Here is a 16,295-nt window from a genome sequence, read left to right on the forward strand (position 1 = left end):
ACACATGCATATATATTTAAGAAAAATTTGTTATTTATATATAAAATATTTATATATAATATAAATTATATACAATATAAATATATATACACACAGTATATACATGCAAATATTTCTTAAATATATACATGCATGTGTGTGATGCGATTTTGGATGCGATTAATCGTTTGACAGCCCTAATTTTAACTAGTAAAAATTGTTGATATTAAGAATGCATACCCTGGTGATGAATAAAAGCTAAAACGGCTTGCCATACCATACGCGGGTTTCGCCGCTGGAAGGGTGAAAGTGTGTCACTGGGTTAAAGGGGAGGAGCCAGTGACGGAAACACCAGCGAGAGAACATTGAGTTCTGAGCGCTCGTGCGAGACCTGGGAGTTCCTTTCGTTCCATTGTGAGTCGAACGCTCGAGAGAACAGATGAAACACTGAATGATCTGAACAAACACTGTATCCGATCGGCTCGAGTTACACATAAAGCGCTCAGGCTGGAATTATTAGACTACTGACAGGCAGAATTATAGATATCAAGAGTCTGAAGACTGAAAACATGCAATCTACAAAGCAAGGTAAGACGTGTCATTATTATTGCTTATTGTTATTATTTATTATGTTATGAATTTACAATTTTGTGTATTACGTGTTTAGCATGATAAGGAAAACCAGGCCACTCCTGTTATTTGTAGAAAGGAAATGTTTACAATTGCAACAGTGATGATATCAGATGATATTTTGATATATAGCATACAAGATTTCCACTGTCATGGAAAAACCGGCAAGTATTAAGGAATAAGAATGTGATTTCTAGACTCAGGCATGTTGAATAGATTTAGTTCCTCTCAAATAGCAGCTGTTTTGAGCGAAATCCCTATAAAATAATTTTATTAAAAATCGTATTTGTCATCTTTATTATTATATGTGCATAATAGCATGTGTTGCTGTTAATATTTGATTTAAAAAAAAATTGCATTTATTGTTTAATCTAGATTTAACCCTCATTCTGTTGTGCATATCTTTACTGATTTATGTGTAAACATTATTGTAATATCTTCCCTCTGACATATTATTAAAGCTGTAATCCTCTTTTACTGTATCACAAAGTATATTTTATCTTATTCTATTTTGTGTCTATTTTATTTTGTGATTTAAAGCGCCTTTGATGTGCTTTCGATTGCTTGCATTGCATTGCTGCAACGTAGTGCACGTCAAACAGTGTATGTGGGTTAGGAGTGCCCGTGACGTCACGCCCACTCAGTACTCCAAGTACTAGAATCCTCGAGCTCACATGGCTCAGTCATGTGCACGTGTGTACAAGGAGACGAGGCTCGGCCGCTGATTGGTCGTGAATTGCCCGATGCGTAATCTCTGATTGGTCGAAATCGGGCGGTTGCATAATTTAGCACACTGCCCTGACGCGAGACTCTGCAGTACCACGTGAGAGAGGCAGTAGACAGCTAGTGACCTAGATATTCTTCCCGTACAAAACACGAGATGTCCACGTGTGGGTGGGTCTGAGAAACTGAGGGTAATTTAGGTAACCTCCCATGTCCTTTTAAAAAGTCTCAAGCACATTTTTACTCTGTGTTTGTGAAGGCACAGCCGGTTAGTGTAGAATACATCCATAATGCATACATTTATGCATATAGTGTACATCTTTGACTGCTTAACCCAATAAAAATACATTGATGGTATCAAAAAAAAATTAATTTTTTATATATGCATATACCATTATACTCAATGATTACCATAATTTAACCATGGTACTAGTGCTTCAGTCTATATAGTGTAATTAAACAATGCTTTGCAGTTTCATTCATTTAAAACTGGGTCATCATGAGCTGTCTAAAATAGGGAAGTTCGTCCAACATGGGAACTTTATAAGATTCTATAAATATATAATCAATATAATAATAAAATAAAGTCACGCAAGCATATTTCTTGTGATTTCTCCATAGCATAGATCCATTGATGTACGTTTACATAACGCAGTTATACAATATGTGAATGAAATGCAGTGAAGCAGGATAAACTGTGTCACGAGTATAACGGTTTCAGTACATTTTCCTTTGTAATGGGATTGATGTACTTTTGTTTTTTGCCTGTATAAGATTTGGTTTTAATATAATAAGCTCACTTTCCACCACAGAATAAAAAAAATAAAGGGTAACTGCAGCTTTTTATCTCACAATTTAAAGCTCAATAAACTCAGAATTGTGATATTAATTTGCAATTTGGAGAAAAGTCCAAGTTGTGATAAAGTTGCAATATGAAGTACTTTTTAAACCTTTTTTTATTTATTTTTTTATTCCGTGGCAGAAACAATAAGTCAGAACTCTAAGATGTAATCTCAGAATTCAGAGAAATAAAGTCTGAATTCCAAGATGTAATCTCAGAATTCAGAGAAATAAAGTCTGAATTCCAAGATGTAATCTCAGAATTCTGAGAAATAAAGTCAGAATTCCAAGATGTAAAGTAGTAATTACCTTTTTATTAGTGGCAGAAACAAGATTCCATAAAAATAAGAACATTATTAGATTCATTATTAGACCAGTAGAACAAAAATAACTAAAACAAAGGGGTATTAAAATCAGCTTTTTGCATTTTTTAATAAGAATTTTCCACTTTTTTTTTTTTTTACTAGGAAATGCATATATGCATATCAATTTGTGCATGTTTAGTACTGTCCATAACTGCCTATACTAAATGTTTTTTTATTATTATTATTTCCAAGGAGGCGTGATAGCCTACGTCTGCTCCTCAAGCTCCGCCTCCAGCCTTGAGTCCTGCATGAGTGACAGCTCTAACAGCCAATCCCCACCTCTGCCCACTAAACCGAGCCGTATCACAGACCTGCCCAGCGCTGGCCTGCTGTCGAAGCGCCTTCACCCACGCGACAAGAGCCTCGCTGCCAAGAGCAGCATCACCAGTGAGTTACATGCACAGAACACTGCCAAGAAGATGTGCTGAATCAGCTTTATATGGGATTCAATAGTCATTTTGACATTGCATTACATTTTTTTATCTAGTCAATAATTGTAATCTAGTCAATAAACAATTGACCTAGTACATCTGCAAATAATTGATAGGTGCGTATCAATAAACTAGAAAAAGAAATCCCACACACTATCCCAACTTGTAGCAATGTTTCAGTCCCATGACCTTCATCAAGCATTTACAATAAAACAAATGCAAGATCGTCGATTTTAAGATACAGCATAACCAATTGTCATGTAACCAAGCACGAACAATAACAACATTCTGTAATCTAGGAAATGCATTACTGAAATCAATTCGTGCATGTTTTTGTGCACTGGATTTGACTCTTACAGAGCTCAATGGAATGGTGTTACTGTGTAAAGTGTGTGGAGACGTGGCGTCGGGCTTCCACTACGGCGTTCACGCCTGCGAAGGCTGCAAGGTAAGGACACACTTCTCTCAGGATCAGCTAACAGTTTGAGTCCGTTCCAAAACTCACGTACAGGTAATGGCACATCTTAAGGCATCATTGGCATGATCACAATGCGAAAACAAACCTTTTAGCCAAATTCTAGAGCAGCACTGCATGCATACTTTCAAATCAAGTCAAACTTGATTTACTTTGTAGTATTTGGAACAGACCCGTAATATTATTTATATAAATACTATAATAGTGTATAAATAAAACTAAGGGCTAGGGAATAATTGCACTGATTATTTTTACAGGGATTCTTTAGAAGAAGCATCCAGCAGAATATTCAGTATAAGAAATGCCTGAAGACGGAGAGCTGCACTATTGTGCGGATAAACCGCAACCGCTGCCAGCAGTGCCGCTTCAAGAAGTGTTTATCTGTCGGGATGTCGCGAGATGGTGAGTTTCAAGCATATTCTTCTTCCTTATGAGCTCAGGCTTTTGTGATGTTGACATTAGGACTTGCACAACTACTTTTTACTAGTCAAGCAGAAAAATAGTTCAACGGGGAAGAACTCAAAGCATTGAATCTTAAAGAGGACCTATTCTGCCCTTTTTCAAAGCCTTGATTTTGTTTTTAGGCTCTACTAGAAAGGTTTTCAGGCTTGAATATATTCAAAAACACGTTATTTTCCTCATATTCTCCATTGTTGCGGCTCCTCTCTTCCCAGTCTGTCAGTAACGCTCTGTTTAGTTTCTGTCTCTATGAAGCCCCGCCTTCTGAAAAGCACACTGTGCTCTGATTGGTCGGCTGGAGCAGTGTGTTGTGATTGGTCAAGCACTTCAAGTGTGTTTGGGAAATGTCCCGCCCCTTACCATAACAACCAGTTTCAACCAAGCGGTAACCTTCTGGCCTCTTTCTTGAAACCCACACGGAAGTGACTTAAACTGCAGTTCATCGACTGGCCGCTAGAGACCGGCTGCAAAAGAGAGTCAATCCCATAGACCCGCATGTTAAAATGGCCAACTTTACAGCAGAAAAAAACATGTTTACAGCCTGGTACAAAAAGTGTTTTTGGTCTATATAGCTAATTTAGCCCTTCATGACGACTGTAAGGGGGGTGAATTTTTTTATAACTCATCCGTTTATATTATAATAAGCCTTAAAGTTCTGCATACTTAAGGGCGTGGCCACTTGAGTGACAGGTGGATTGCCGCTGATGTTACTACTAGCCGTTCGTCTGCTGTTTGTTAGCGTCACGTCACCTCAGCTAATCCGCCTCGCAGCCCAGTTTCGTTTATCCGGGAGTGACGCTGCCAAGATGGCGACGGCCGGCTCCGCCCACTTTGGGCTTCAAAAATGCTCTTTAGAAACACTACGGGTGACGTCACCGACACTACATCCGTATTTCTTCACAATCTATGGTTTCAACACATTACTAACTAACTCAACCAGGCCCTGCCCCTTTATTCTGCATATTAATTATTTAAATGAGGAATATTGTGACGTGTTCATTCCCGGAAGAAACTTAAGACTACAATGGAGGCGTTTCAGGGAGTTCAGAAACACTGACACTGATATAGAGAATAACTTTCATGCTCAAACAGCAACATTAAACGCACTAATAAGTTGAAGATGCAAAAAGGCATAATTCAATAAACAATCTGTCTTTTTTTCAGCTGTGCGATTCGGACGCATCCCGAAGCGGGAGAAGCAGCGGATGCTCCTGGAGATGCAGACGGCCATGAATAACATGATGAACAACAGTCAGCTTCAGCACATCCTTCACGTCCCGTGTGCCATCGAGACCAGCAGCTCCTCTTCCCTGTCTCCGCCGGCTTCTCCTCGGTCCTCCTCGGATCTGTCCCGGGACTCGGAGTCAAGCGCTCCCATGGACACGGCCTCGTCTTGTTCCTCGGACAGCGGAGAGGAGGATTCGGTGAGCAACGGACTCGTTCCCCGTAAGGATCTGTTCATGTTCAGCTCATCCGGCTCCGAAACGCCTGGATCTTACAGGGAACATGTGACGGCGTATCATGTGACCCAGCCGTGCGTTCAGAGCCCTTGCATTCGTCAGCCGGAAAACTTGTCTTTCCACGGGAACAACATGAACAAACTCCAGATGGGCGGAAACAGACGACATCTGGTTAGTGACCTTCTGCTGTTTATACATCAATATTAGTAATAATAACGTAGGATCAGTGGTGTTATTATTAACTAAAACTAGTTTAAAGAAAGTTTAAAGAAACTACTACTAAAAACAGTTTTTCTTAACACCTTGTGCTGTGTTGAAATTCCTTCTCCTGGTCAAAATCGTTGCTTGTAAATTGTTCATTGTGCTAGATATTATCATCAAATACTGGATTCAATATTTTTGTCAACTTCTTTGCTTTCAATTAGCACAGGTTAAGTATTTATTTTTTGGAACTGATTGATCGTTGGCACCAAGCCTATTCACCTGGTGCTTTTGTTCCTCTTGTAAGTCACTTTGGATAAAAGCGTCTGCTAATGCATTCATAAATGTAAAAAAAAAAATCAAGCTCGACACAATGCATTATGGGATTGCATTCTCTGCGAAGAACACATTCCATAATTCCAAGAACGCAAAGAACGGACTTAACTGACCATCTCGGCAAACAGCGATTAACGACCAAAGCACAATAAATATAACAACATAACATCACAAACAAATGTCACAACCTATTTATTTCATTGTATTATATTTTCATATAAATTTATATCTTTTTTATATTACCATGTGCATTTATGAAAATGAGTAGCCTGTGTGTTACATATGCTTTGTCAATGTTCAAACGATTCTTTTAAATATGCCAATAAAAATACTGCCGCTTTCTTAAGGTCTTTATCACTTTATTAAAATGAAGCAAAATAGACAGGACAAATGTCTACTTTTTCACGAGCTGTCACGTATTTCGAGAACCGAGAAGTTTAAAGGTTACAGGTTACAGGTCAGTCTTCTGGGATTTTTAACGGTTCGATTGTCTCAAGTCTACATTCGATGCATCCTCGATATCAAGAACACATCTTGGCACTTTCATGCGTCCTCTGCACTTGCATACTTGAGTATTGCAATTGACCCTTCTAAGGGAGTTTGATTGACAGGCGATCTGACCAATCATAATTCGCCATTTTTGTCCGACAAATCAGTCAGGAGAGTTAGATTAACGTTGGAGGATTTGAACTTGAAAAACGGAGTGTAGTCCTGACGTCTTTCCGCTGTTAAAACAACATTCCTTCTGATGTTCATTCATGTTTATTTGATGCTATAAATTAAGCAGCTTTAAGAGGCTCTACAGCGATCTGTCAGACAGATTAAAGAGCCACAAAACGGTATTTATTGTTTTAAATTCGTTAAAAAATTACCAAATTTGAAAGTTGAGACTTTGTTTCATATCAAAAGTAACCCAAAAGTAACCTGGTCTGTCCTGTCTGTCAGCGCGTTGTGTCCTCTCTGCTCCGCGATGTATTTTTAACTGCGTGAGAACATGGTGTGGCGTGAGAGAGGCGTGGCTTGTCGGACATAGCAACAGTAACTAAAGGGGGCGGGTCTTTGCAAACGGTCAATTGAACTTCAGCGGTTGATGATGACGTAGTATGAGAACACAAGGACGCAAGATCGCTGAAGAACACATTGAGAAACAGCCACTGTCTTAGAATTTTGCCAAAAGAATGTATCTTTCTATTTTTTGGATCAGCCAATGATAGCACACCAATGATTCCCAGCACAATAGAAACAGAGCCATTTCAGCACTAAATTTGACTCTGTTGGTCTTCTCTCAGGTGTGTCCCATGAGCGTCTCCCCCTTCGTCGACCCCTGCAAGCCTGGTCATGAAATCTGGGAGGATTTCTCCAAGAGTTTCATCCCTGCTGTACGAGAAGTCGTGGAATTTGCCAAGCGGATCCCTGGCTTCCAGGAGCTCTCCCAACATGACCAGGTTAACCTCCTCAAGGCGGGAACATTCGAGGTAAAGCAACATGACTCCCGGCGCATTTCAGTCAGCAGAATCTGTCCATCAGACTCCTAAAGCCGGTTCACACTGTGCGATTTTGGCCACGATTTGAACGTCTTGAGACAAATTTAGCAAATCCCAAAAGATTCCTCAGATCCTAGGCTAAAATCTGAAGACTTTGATCGTTAGTTTGACATGTTCACCGACAGCCGGTTAATTTTTACCTCCATCAAAATTCTGTTATTGTCAGAAGATTTGACTCTCAGTCCTGCAGTTTGACTTCTCCTACGACGACCGTCAGATTGTCTTTGTTTTTCAAGACAAGCCATGACCAAAATTAACGTTAGAGATTTATTTGTAGCCAACGTCACTTTATATGTCATTGATTTATGATGTACAACTACGGACAAGTTTTCTTGCATGCGTCCGTTTTTAACACGTCTTGACTGTCGAACAGTGTGACATTAGTGACAACAGTGCGACATTAGTGACAACTGAGATCTTACAGTGCGACATTAGTGACAACTGAGATCTTACAGTGTGACATTAGTGACAACTGAGATCTTACAGTGCGACATTAGTGACAACTGAGATCTTACAGTGCGACATTAGTGACAACTGAGATCTTACAGTGCGACATTAGTGACAACTGAGATCTTACAGTGCGACATTAGTGACAACTGAGATCTTACAGTGCGACATTAGTGACAACTGAGATCTTACAGTGCGACATTAGTGACAACTGAGATCTTACAGTGCGACATTAGTGACACCTGAGATCTTACAGTGCGACATTAGTGACAACTGAGATCTTACAGTGTGACATTAGTGACAACTGAGATCTTACAGTGCGACATTAGTGACAACTGAGATCTTACAGTGCGACATTAGTGACAACTGAGATCTTACAGTGCGACATTAGTGACAACTGAGATCTTACAGTGCGACATTAGTGACAACTGAGATCTTACAGTGCGACATTAGTGACAACTGAGATCTTACAGTGCGACATTAGTGACAACTGAGATCTTACAGTGCGACATTAGTGACAACTGAGATCTTACAGTGCGACATTAGTGACAACTGAGATCTTAGAGTGCGACATTAGTGACAACTGAGATCTTAGAGTGCGACATTAGTGACAACTGAGATCTTAGAGTGCGACATTAGTGACAACTGAGATCTTACAGTGCGACATTAGTGACAACTGAGATCTTACAGTGCGACGTTAATGACAACTGAGATCTTACAGTGTGACATTAGTGACAACTGAGATCTTACAGTGCGACATTAGTGACAACTGAGATCTTACAGTGCGACATTAGTGACAACTGAGATCTTACAGTGCGACATTAGTGACAACTGAGATCTTACAGTGCGACATTAGTGACAACTGAGATCTTACAGTGCGACGTTAATGACAACTGAGATCTTAGTGACATTAATGACAACTGAGATCTTACAGTGCGACATTAGTGACAACTGAGATCTTACAGTGCGACATTAGTGACAACTGAGATCTTACAGTGCGACGTTAATGACAACTGAGATCTTACAGTGCGACGTTAATGACAACTGAGATCTTACAGTGTGACTAATGACAACTGAGATCTTACAGTGCGACATTAATGACAACTGAGATCTTACAGTGCGACATTAATGACAACTGAGATCTTACAGTGCGACATTAGTGACAACTGAGATCTTACAGTGCGACATTAGTGACAACTGAGATCTTAGTGACATTAATGACAACTGAGATCTTACAGTGCGACATTAGTGACAACTGAGATCTTAGTGACATTAATGACAACTGAGATCTTACAGTGTGACATTAATGACAACTGAGATCTTACAGTGCGACATTAGTGACAACTGAGATCTTACAGTGCGACATTAGTGACAACTGAGATCTTAGAGTGCGACATTAGTGACAACTGAGATCTTAGAGTGCGACATTAGTGACAACTGAGATCTTACAGTGCGACATTAGTGACAACTGAGATCTTACAGTGCGACATTAGTGACAACTGAGATCTTAGAGTGATCTTAGAGTGCGACATTAGTGACAACTGAGATCTTAGAGTGCGACATTAATGACAACTGAGATCTTACAGTGCAACATTAGTGACAACTGAGATCTTAGTGACATTAATGACAACTGAGATCTTACAGTGCGACATTAGTGACAACTGAGATCTTAGTGACATTAATGACAACTGAGATCTTACAGTGCGACATTAATGACAACTGAGATCTTACAGTGCGACATTAGTGACAACTGAGATCTTACAGTGCGACATTAGTGACAACTGAGATCTTAGTGACATTAATAACAACTGAGATCTTACAGTGCGACATTAATGACAACTGAGATCTTAGAGTGCGACATTAGTGACAACTGAGATCTTAGAGTGCGACATTAGTGACAACTGAGATCTTACAGTGCGACATTAATGACAACTGAGATCTTAGAGTGCGACATTAATGACAACTGAGATCTTACAGTGCAACATTAGTGACAACTGAGATCTTAGTGACATTAATGACAACTGAGATCTTACAGTGCGACATTAGTGACAACTGAGATCTTAGAGTGCGACATTAGTGACAACTGAGATCTTAGAGTGCGACATTAGTGACAACTGAGATCTTAGAGTGCGACATTAGTGACAACTGAGATCTTACAGTGCGACATTAGTGACAACTGAGATCTTACAGTGCGACGTTAATGACAACTGAGATCTTACAGTGTGACATTAGTGACAACTGAGATCTTACAGTGCGACATTAGTGACAACTGAGATCTTACAGTGCGACATTAGTGACAACTGAGATCTTACAGTGCGACATTAGTGACAACTGAGATCTTACAGTGCGACATTAGTGACAACTGAGATCTTACAGTGCGACGTTAATGACAACTGAGATCTTAGTGACATTAATGACAACTGAGATCTTACAGTGCGACATTAGTGACAACTGAGATCTTACAGTGCGACATTAGTGACAACTGAGATCTTACAGTGCGACGTTAATGACAACTGAGATCTTACAGTGCGACGTTAATGACAACTGAGATCTTACAGTGTGACTAATGACAACTGAGATCTTACAGTGCGACATTAATGACAACTGAGATCTTACAGTGCGACATTAATGACAACTGAGATCTTACAGTGCGACATTAGTGACAACTGAGATCTTACAGTGCGACATTAGTGACAACTGAGATCTTAGTGACATTAATGACAACTGAGATCTTACAGTGCGACATTAGTGACAACTGAGATCTTAGTGACATTAATGACAACTGAGATCTTACAGTGTGACATTAATGACAACTGAGATCTTACAGTGCGACATTAGTGACAACTGAGATCTTACAGTGCGACATTAGTGACAACTGAGATCTTAGAGTGCGACATTAGTGACAACTGAGATCTTAGAGTGCGACATTAGTGACAACTGAGATCTTACAGTGCGACATTAGTGACAACTGAGATCTTACAGTGCGACATTAGTGACAACTGAGATCTTAGAGTGATCTTAGAGTGCGACATTAGTGACAACTGAGATCTTAGAGTGCGACATTAATGACAACTGAGATCTTACAGTGCAACATTAGTGACAACTGAGATCTTAGTGACATTAATGACAACTGAGATCTTACAGTGCGACATTAGTGACAACTGAGATCTTAGTGACATTAATGACAACTGAGATCTTACAGTGCGACATTAATGACAACTGAGATCTTACAGTGCGACATTAGTGACAACTGAGATCTTACAGTGCGACATTAGTGACAACTGAGATCTTAGTGACATTAATAACAACTGAGATCTTACAGTGCGACATTAATGACAACTGAGATCTTAGAGTGCGACATTAGTGACAACTGAGATCTTAGAGTGCGACATTAGTGACAACTGAGATCTTACAGTGCGACATTAATGACAACTGAGATCTTAGAGTGCGACATTAATGACAACTGAGATCTTACAGTGCAACATTAGTGACAACTGAGATCTTAGTGACATTAATGACAACTGAGATCTTACAGTGTGACATTAGTGACAACTGAGATCTTAGTGACATTAATGACAACTGAGATCTTACAGTGCGACATTAATGACAACTGAGATCTTACAGTGTGACATGGCTTACAGTGATGATCATGTTTGACAAGCAACAGTCGTAAAGGACTATTATAAGTCACAGTGTATAACGTTCTCCTGTTTCTCTCCGCTCAGGTTCTGATGGTGCGCTTCGTGCCGTTGTTCGACGTGAAGGAGCGCACGGTGACCTTCCTCAGCGGGACGAAGTACAGTGTGGATCTGTTGCACTCGATGGGCGCCGGAGAGCTTCTTAACTGCATGTTTGAGTTCAGCGAGAAGCTCTCAGTCCTGCAGCTCAACGAGGAGGAGATGAGCCTGTTCTCTGCGGTGGTGCTGGTGTCTGCAGGTACAGCGTGCAAAAACACATCAGCTGAGCATCAGAAGCGTGCAGTTTATTAACATTTTACTTTAAATACTATTGATTAACCTATTTTATTTTATTTGTTTTATTAAGATTATTTTAATTCATATAAATTATTTTTAGAATAATATTTATTTATTAATTTTTTAACTAATTATTTTTTTTAATTATTCTTTTTTTTATATACAATTTTATATTTAACTATTTATTTATTTTTATCTTGAATTTCTATAAGTGCAAACAGCACACACGTATTGGGTATTATAGTTTAGATGTAATTATATACTAAACGATTTATTGATACAGATGGGTTTTGCTATCATAATATACTGTAATTTAAAAAAAAGTTGTATATATACATTGATTTTTTTTTTTGCATGCTTTTGCAGACCGGCCATCAAGAATGTAAAAGGCACATAACAAAAGTTTATTTTAAAATTTAAAGTAATATAAATTATTTTTAATCATATTTTTTAATGAATTTAATATAAAGTATTTGTTTAAATAATTGTTATTTCTAAATTATTTATTTTTAAAATATAAACACATTTAAATGTATTATTAATGTAAATAAAGAATACATTTTTGCTATTTATTATTTATAAATTATTTATTTTTAAATGTATAAATACATGTATTGACAAAATAAATAAATACATTTATGCTATTAGTTTATTATTTATAAATTATTTGTTTTTAAATTATAAATATATTTATAGACAAAAATATACATTTAATATAAATAAAGAATAAAATGTTGCAATTAATTTATTATTTATTTAAAAATGTACAAATACATTTATAGCCAAAATAAAATAAAAAATATTTAAATAAAAAATACATTTATGCTATTTATAAATATTGGCACACAAATATTGGTTACAAGCATGCAACTTTCATCTAACTTGAGCATTTTTGCACGCCCTTGCAGACCGATCGGCCATCGAGAATGTAAGTGGTGTGGAGGCCCTTCAGGAGACCCTGATCAGAGCTCTGAGGAACCTGATCATGAAGAACCACTCGAACGAAGCCGCCATCTTCACCAAGCTTCTCCTAAAGCTTCCCGAACTGCGCTCGCTCAATAACATGCACTCGGAGGAGCTGCTAGCCTTCAAAATACAACCTTAAACACAACAGTGCTTCCCTTTACTATCCTCTGACCAATCTGGGCTGTACAATTTTTACTCTTGAATGTATTTAACAGGCTTTTTTTACTCGATCGTTTTGTGAATAAAGAGTTGCATTCAGAAACTTTCAGATGATTTGAAAGCTATATTAGATATCATTGTGATTTGCTCATTTACGCACAAGCAAAGGTTGTCTACGTTTCACTTTTTTTTTTTTTTTTTTTGGTAAAACACTAGACTCTTCCTTACTTAGTAGCATATCGTCTTTTCATTATGTGCAATCGCTGCTAACGCATGGCTATTCGTATAAGAGCAGCTTTACGTCGTATCTAGTTCAAAAAGAGTAAGTCTTCTTTAAAAGATTGATTATGTGTTGTAGAAATATATATAAGATGTGATTTTTTTTTTTTTTTTTTTTTTTTTTAAATGTATGTCTGTTTCTAGCAGCATGTTGGCATCGTTTTAAACCTGTGTGACAGGACGATGCTTTTGCACGAGGTGTCGAGGAACAGATGGGGTATTAATGCTCCCCTGACACCATAATAGCGGTGCACGGGCGGAGAGCAGTCACTTTAAATGATGTTTTTATATAGACCACGTACAGAGAGGTGTTATAAGTCTTCCATTATGCAGCCGGAAACATGTATAGTGGACGTGAACAAAAGTACGCTTCGTGCACAAGTGAAAGAGATGGAGTTTATTTATGGATCTTTGTACAGATTGCCTTATCACTCTTTGCCACATCTACGGACATGGGTTTTGTTTTTCTTCTCGGTGATGATCGCAGAGCAGGGAAACCATGTTTAAAATCCCAGTTATTTTGGGATGCACTGCTCCCCGGTTTACTCTATGCATTTGGAAACAGCTTGACAATAATGAACATTTCTCAGCCTATAACCAATAGGAAATGACGTACTACTCCCGCGTTCAGCTCTGCTGTGTCCATGTTTTTCAGTTCCTTATAAAATAACAGTGCAGTATGTATAGTTGTGTATATCTATTTGAAATATATCATTATAAAGTAAATAAATATTTACTTGTCATTTGTTGTCATGCCTCTTTATTGCACTTCATATCTTATCCACTAGAGGACGCTGAAAAGCCATAATGGGCTGTGAACCTACTATATATATATATATATATATATATATATATATATATATATATATATATATATATATATATATATATATATATATATATATATATAACAATGCACATGCATATATGGTATATATGGTATATATATATATATATATATATATATATATATATATATATATATATACATTAATGTTAGCTGATGCATTAACTAATGTTAACAAGTGAGACCTCACTGTAAAGTGTTATTAAAAAATAATAAACATTGAGGTTCAATAGCCTGACACCACTGATTAAAATGCAATGCATCTTAATACAACTTAATATAAACTGTAATTACACATTTTGTATTCTTATATTTGATTAGTGTCCTAGAAATAGCACAGAATACTAAATATTTCTTTTCAGTTTTAAACTTTATTTTATTTGCAGGGTTAAAGTTTCATTTTTTGGGCCCCACTGAACATCCATAAAATATAGAAAGACAAACAACGTTATAATAAAAGCTACACACACACACATATAAATCTTCTGAATTTTGTTAAGTGTTCTTCTGTCTATTTTAACATGTCCTGAGTGGGAGCAATACATTGTCTAGAATTAATTTAGTTAGGAAAAAATAAACTACTCATTTTAATATTTAAACTGTATTTTAATTCATATTGTATGTTTTGTCCAAACAAAAAAGAATAACCAGAAAAAGTAGGGAAGATCACACACACTAAAGTGTGTGAGAAGGGTCATATTGTTGTCCTACTATGAGTTTAACTGCTTCTATTGCTCTCATTTGTAAGTCGCTTTGGATAAAAGCGTCTGCTAAATGAATAAATGTAAATGTAAAGTGCACAGATTCAAATGAGGTAAATCATCTATGTGCGTGCATTGACTATTGCAATCTAACATCAGATTAACACGTGTTCTTCAGATGCACATAATCAGCTTATGATTCATAAAGGTCATCTTTGCATGTGTCACGTTTGACCTGAGGCCGCTGCGTCTCCAGACCGATGACAGCTGTCAATCACTGAAGAGCTGCAGATCTGAGTGTTTGAGTACGCTTCATTCCTGCTCCTGAATCCAGCTCGCTTCTGCAGTTCACACACACACATACACACACACATCAGTATCTGTACTTTATCAGAGTATTTTTCTTTTGGGAAACTTTTCCTTTTCCTTCACTGCAAAGCAATATCATACTTAATACTTAATATCATAAAAACACATCTTTCAGCGATGTCTGATTCACGATAAAACCCACGTTACTAATGCCAGATTTTAGTATCGATTATTGTACATGAAAATCATATTTAGGTCATGACTATCAGTTACCTGTGAACTAAATCTGCTGTAAAACTATTCAAAAGATTTATTTTTATTTTTTGAAAGAAGACTCTTCTGCTCAGCAAGGCTGCATTTATGTGAAACAAAAAATATTGTGAAATATTACAATTGCAAACAGCGGTTTTCTATGTGAATATACAGTAAAGTGTAATTTATTCCTGAGATCAAAGCTGAATGTTCAGCATCATTACTCCAGTCTTCAGTGTCACATGATCCTTCAGAAATCATTCTAATATGATGATTTGATGCTCGAGAAACATTTCTGATATCATCAATGTTGAAAACAGTTGTGCTGCTTCATATTTTTGTGAAAAATGTGATGCATTTTATTTTTGAAGAATTCTTTGAATTGATTTGTGTTCTTCACCACTGTAAACTGAACAGAAAACAGCGTGACTCAGAATCACCTGTAATAGCCGTTCTCCTCCAGCACGTCCTCCACCATGCTCTGAAACACCAGACAAAACACACAGCTGACAACTTATAGAACACACTCAACATAATATTACAGTCACAACCTTTAAAACATGGAAATCATATGTGACCCTGGATCACGTCACCAGTCTCGAGTCGCACGGGTATATTTGTGGCAATAGCCAATACATTGTATGGGTCAAAATTATCCATTTTTATTTTATGCCAAAAATCATTAGGATATTTAGTAAAGATCATGTTCCATGAAGATATCTAGCAAATTTCCTACTGTAAAGATATAAAACATGTATTTTTGTGAGTGAATGCAGCACAATCGCCAACATAAATGAACAACTTTAAAGGAGATTTTCTCAATGTTTTGATTTTTTTGCACCCTCAGATTCCAGATCTTCAATAGTTGTATCTCGACCAAATATTGTCCTATCCTAACAAACTATACATTAATGGAAA

The 16,295-nt window shown here is 37.4% G+C and overlaps 3 protein-coding genes across 3 annotated transcripts in view; 2 read left to right on the forward strand and 1 right to left on the reverse strand.

Annotated features, from left to right (window-relative positions):
- The window catches only part of LOC307172232 (uncharacterized protein), a 381,392-nt gene that overhangs the window by 150,494 nt on the left and 214,603 nt on the right, over positions 1–16,295 (forward strand). The gene's annotated exons all lie outside the window — the stretch shown is intronic.
- nr1d2a (nuclear receptor subfamily 1, group D, member 2a) lies at positions 317–14,005 on the forward strand. The gene is made up of 8 exons (XM_079894397.1): positions 317–567; positions 2,730–2,924; positions 3,328–3,416; positions 3,701–3,845; positions 5,067–5,533; positions 7,189–7,374; positions 11,616–11,826; positions 12,773–14,005. Exons 1-8 carry the CDS (start codon positions 549–551, stop codon positions 12,967–12,969), a joined length of 1,509 nt encoding a protein of 502 aa, XP_079750523.1. The 5' UTR covers positions 317–548; the 3' UTR covers positions 12,970–14,005.
- nek10 (NIMA-related kinase 10) overlaps positions 14,475–16,295 on the reverse strand; it is a 19,369-nt gene continuing 17,548 nt past the window's right edge. The window contains exons 34-35 of the mRNA XM_079895684.1: positions 15,818–15,858; positions 14,475–15,157 (exon numbers count right to left, since the gene is read on the reverse strand). Of these exons, the coding sequence (XP_079751810.1) occupies positions 15,091–15,157; positions 15,818–15,858 (108 nt within the window). The 3' untranslated portion in view covers positions 14,475–15,090. The remainder of the gene's footprint in view (positions 15,158–15,817; positions 15,859–16,295) is intronic.

The sequence above is a fragment of the Squalius cephalus genome (assembly GCF_949319135.1).
Source record: "Squalius cephalus genome assembly, chromosome: 15".
In the NCBI taxonomy this organism is placed as follows: domain Eukaryota; kingdom Metazoa; phylum Chordata; class Actinopteri; order Cypriniformes; family Leuciscidae; genus Squalius; species Squalius cephalus.

Coding starts and splice junctions, on each gene's coding strand:
- nr1d2a (XM_079894397.1), top strand. Junction 2,925..3,327: donor TGCCAAGAGCAGCATCACCA/GTGAGTTACATG, acceptor TGACTCTTACAG/AGCTCAATGGAATGGTGTTA. Junction 11,827..12,772: donor GGTGGTGCTGGTGTCTGCAG/GTACAGCGTGCA, acceptor ACGCCCTTGCAG/ACCGATCGGCCATCGAGAAT.